Raw genomic sequence first — 3,909 nt, 5'->3', positions numbered from 1 at the left:
CAACCTCGATGTCAGTCCCATTTTACAACAGTGGCACTCTGCAGTATTTGTCCTTTTGTCCATAAGATGTTTCACTCAGCATAATGTCTTCCAGGGTCACACATTTTGAATAATATTTAATGAGCTCCTTCTTTTTCAATGAAACGTAGTAGTCCATGTGTGAATATAACACAGCTTCTCCATTTGTTTGCTAATGTGCACTTGGGTTTTTTCCAACTCTTTGCTATTGTGAACAAAGCTGTGATAAACATGGGTGTGTGTATATATCTGGTTGGGTAGCAGTTATGGTTTCTCTGTTGTATATTAACAGTAGTGGAATTGTTGGGTCAAATGGCAACTTTTTGAGAAACTATCATTGTGGTTGCACCATTTTACACTCCCACCAACAGTGAATAAGGGTTTCCATTTCTCTGCAACCTCGCCAGCATTTGTTGTTTGCTGTTCTGTTAAATTTTGCTATTTTCACTGGGGTGAGATGCTATCTCATAGTTGTTTTGATTTGCATCTCTCTTAGAGATAGGGATTTTGAACATTTCTTCATGTGTTTGTTTGCCATGTGAATGTCTTCTTTGGTAAAGTGTCCTATTATGCATTTTAAGACTGTTTTAATGAAATATTTTTTAAAAGAGAAAAGTAAAATGGGGGTGGGATGTAGGGAGGAAATTGTGCAAAAAATGAATGAATGGAAATCCAAGTTCTTAGTAAATTTTTGTTAAATTCTCAATAAAAAATTTAAAAAGAACAACTTTATATTGGTTTGCTTATAAAGTTCATATACATTGTGTTTCACACTATTCTTCATTCACATTGTATTTCATACAATCCTTCCCATGCATTATGTTTTATCAAATTAATCACCATTGGACTATGCCCATCATTACCCTGTCTTTTCAGGTCTCTATCTGATCTTTTCCATTTGCTTTTTCCCCTCCCTCCACCCACCAAATTGTGCAACCCTGTGATTTTTGCCTCTACTGATCCTCATCCCTCTGCTCTAACCCTTAGCCCTTGGGTCCCTATACATGTTTTATTAGTTATTCTTCTTTTTTTACAATATTGGTCTTATGCAGCATTTGTCCTTATGAAATTGGTTGAGTTCCCTTAGCATAATGCTTTCCAGTCTCTCCTAAGTTATGTAGCATTTTTTTAATCATTGCTTCTGAGTTCTGCATAGTATTCCATTTTGTGAATATACCATAATTTCACTATCCATTCAATTGTGGTTGGACAATTTTATCATATATTTAAGAAAATTTATCATCAATTCTACTTAAATTACTAAAAAATAGAAAAAGAAGAAACACTCCCAGGGATATTCTATGAAACAAGCATAACCCCAATACTAAAACCAGGCAAAGACATCACCAATTAAAAAACCTTACAGACCAATATCTCTCATGAGCATAGAGGCAAAAATCCCTAACAAAATCTGAGCCAGCAGAATCCAAATACATAAAAAAAGTAATTCATCATGATCAAGAGGGATTCATACAGGTATGCAAGGATGGTTCAACATAAGGAAAATAATCAACATAACTCAACACATAACAGAGTAAATAATAAGAACCATATGATCCTAGCAATTGATACAGAGAAAGCATTTGACAAAATCCAACACTCCTTCCTGATTAAGACACTCAACAAAATTAGAATAGATGGGACTTATCTCAACAAAGTGAAAAGTATATATGCAAAACAAGAGCCAATATCACTGACTGGGAAAAGTTTAAAAGAATTTTCCTTCTAAAGAGGGACCAGACAAGGATTCCCACTGTCACTACTTCTATTAAATATTGTACTGAAAGTACTTGCTAAGGCAACACACCAAAGAAAAAAAAAGAAAATTAATATAGATTAGCAAAGATATAGCTAAACTGCAGATGGTAAAAATGCAGATGATATGATAGTGTACACAGAAAACACCAAGGACTTAACAAAAAAACCTGCTAGGGCTAGTAGACCAATTTAGTAGGGTGGAAGGCTATCCAAAAGTCAGTGGGATTCCTCTCCAGTAAAAAAGAGAACTCAGTAAAGGAAAATAAGAAAGCAAACCATTTGCACTAGCCAAGCACCAGTTGAGATAACTGGGAATGGACCTAACTAGAAACGAAAAAGACCTGTACAAAGAAAGCTACAGAACTTTTCTGCAAGACACAATAAAAGACCTAAATAAATGGGGAAAATGTACCTTGTTCATGGATAGGAAGATTCAATATAGTGAAAATTATAATCCTACCAAAAGCAATCTACATTTTCAGTGCAATCTCAATACAAATTCATATATCAAATTCATTTTTCAAGGAGGTTGAAAGAGAAATTGTCAAGTTTATTTGGAGAGCAAAGAGACCCTGAATAAGCAGAGCACTCCTAAAAAGCAAAAATGAAGTGAGAGGAATAGGACTCCCTGACCTCAAAACCTACCACACAGTGGTAGTAAGCAAAACAGCAGGGTACTGGTACAGTAACTGTCAGATAGACCAATGGAACAGAATCGAGAATGCAGAAATGGACCTATCTATCTATGGTGAACTGATATTCAACAAGGAAATAAAACCTATCAAATGGGGAAATTACAATCTTTTCAAAAAATGACGTTGGCAAAATGGACTGCAGAAAGCTGAAACAGGATCCATATCTTACACCACACACAAAAAACAACTCAAGGTGAATCAGAGACATGGAGTAAAGCTCAAAATCATAAAGTTAATAAGAGGCAGACTGGGGCCAAGCTTAGAAAGCCTAGTCTATGGTATAAAGAAGCTAACTAATACAGACAGAAATGCACAATCTGGAAAGGATAAAATTGAAAATCTCTTGTCTTGAATCTCAATTAGTGCCAATATTGTGAGTCATTATTCAAAAGCTAACTTAAAAATATTTGTCAAGATGAGTTCTGGATATTAAAATTTTCTAAATAGAAATAAACATCCTGTGACTCATAACCTTTGAACAAATCCCTTCTGTTCAAAACTTGGTCCCCAGTAGTATTTTGAGAAGCCTTCGGCGAATTTCTTTGGTTTTAACGGAATAAATGACAGGGTTGAGCATTGGAGGCACAAAGAGGTAGACAAGGGACATGAGTGTGTGCACATACTTTGGAGCATGTCTCCCATAGCGAGCAGCCATAGATACACCAACCATGGGCACATAAAAGATGAGAACAGCACAGATGTGGGACACACATGTGTTGAGTGTCTTTAATCGCTCCTCCCGGGAAGCAATGGCCAACACAGAGCGCAGAATGAGCACATATGAGAGAAAAATGAGTGCAGAGTCCAAACCAAAAGTAGAGATAACAATAAATAAACCAAAGATATTGTTGACAGAGATATCACCACAGGGCAGGCGAATCAAGTCTGGGTGCAAACAATAGGCATGAGAAAGTACATTAGCCTTGCAGAAGGGCAGTCTCTTCAGAAGGAAAGGTAGTGGAAAGACCACGCAGAAACTACGGATAATAACTGTTATGCCCATGTGTAACACTCGGGTATCAGTGAGCACTGTGGCATACCTCAGAGGGTTGCAGATAGCCACATAACGATCAAAGCTCATAGCCAGCAGAATCCCAGACTCCATGAAGGAGAAAAGGTGGATAAAGAACATTTGAGCCATGCAAGAATTAAAGCTGATCTCCCTTAATTGAAAGCAATATGTGGCCAGCACCGTGGGAAGTGTGGAAAAGGATACACCTAGGTCATTGACTGATAGTAGGGACAGGAAGTAGTACATAGGCTGATGCAAACTCTGTTCCTCCTTGATAATGAAGAGAATAAGGGCATTTCCCACAATGGAGACAGTGTAAAGAGGACCAAGCAGCAGAAACATCCAGTGCTGGGAGGTCTCCAGCCCTGGGATACCTGTCAACGTGAAAGGAGGCAACCCTGACCTGTTGTGAGGGTTATCTTCCAT

At 37.4% G+C, this 3,909-nt stretch overlaps 1 protein-coding gene across 1 annotated transcript; it reads right to left on the bottom strand.

The window, feature by feature from the left end:
- Positions 1-2,964: 2,964 nt before the first annotated feature.
- LOC102847700 (olfactory receptor 51I1-like) lies at positions 2,965-3,909 on the bottom strand. Its single transcript, XM_006885490.1, has one exon. The coding sequence runs from the start codon at positions 3,907-3,909 to the stop codon at positions 2,965-2,967; it is 945 nt and encodes a 314-aa protein (XP_006885552.1).

Source organism: Elephantulus edwardii, unplaced genomic scaffold, assembly GCF_000299155.1.
Source record: "Elephantulus edwardii isolate Elephantulus edwardi_28Jun2011 unplaced genomic scaffold, EleEdw1.0 scaffold00044, whole genome shotgun sequence".
Taxonomy (NCBI): Eukaryota; Metazoa; Chordata; class Mammalia; order Macroscelidea; family Macroscelididae; genus Elephantulus; species Elephantulus edwardii.
The sequence above is the reverse complement of the archived record's forward strand: the minus strand, read 5'-3'. Positions and strand labels throughout refer to the sequence as shown.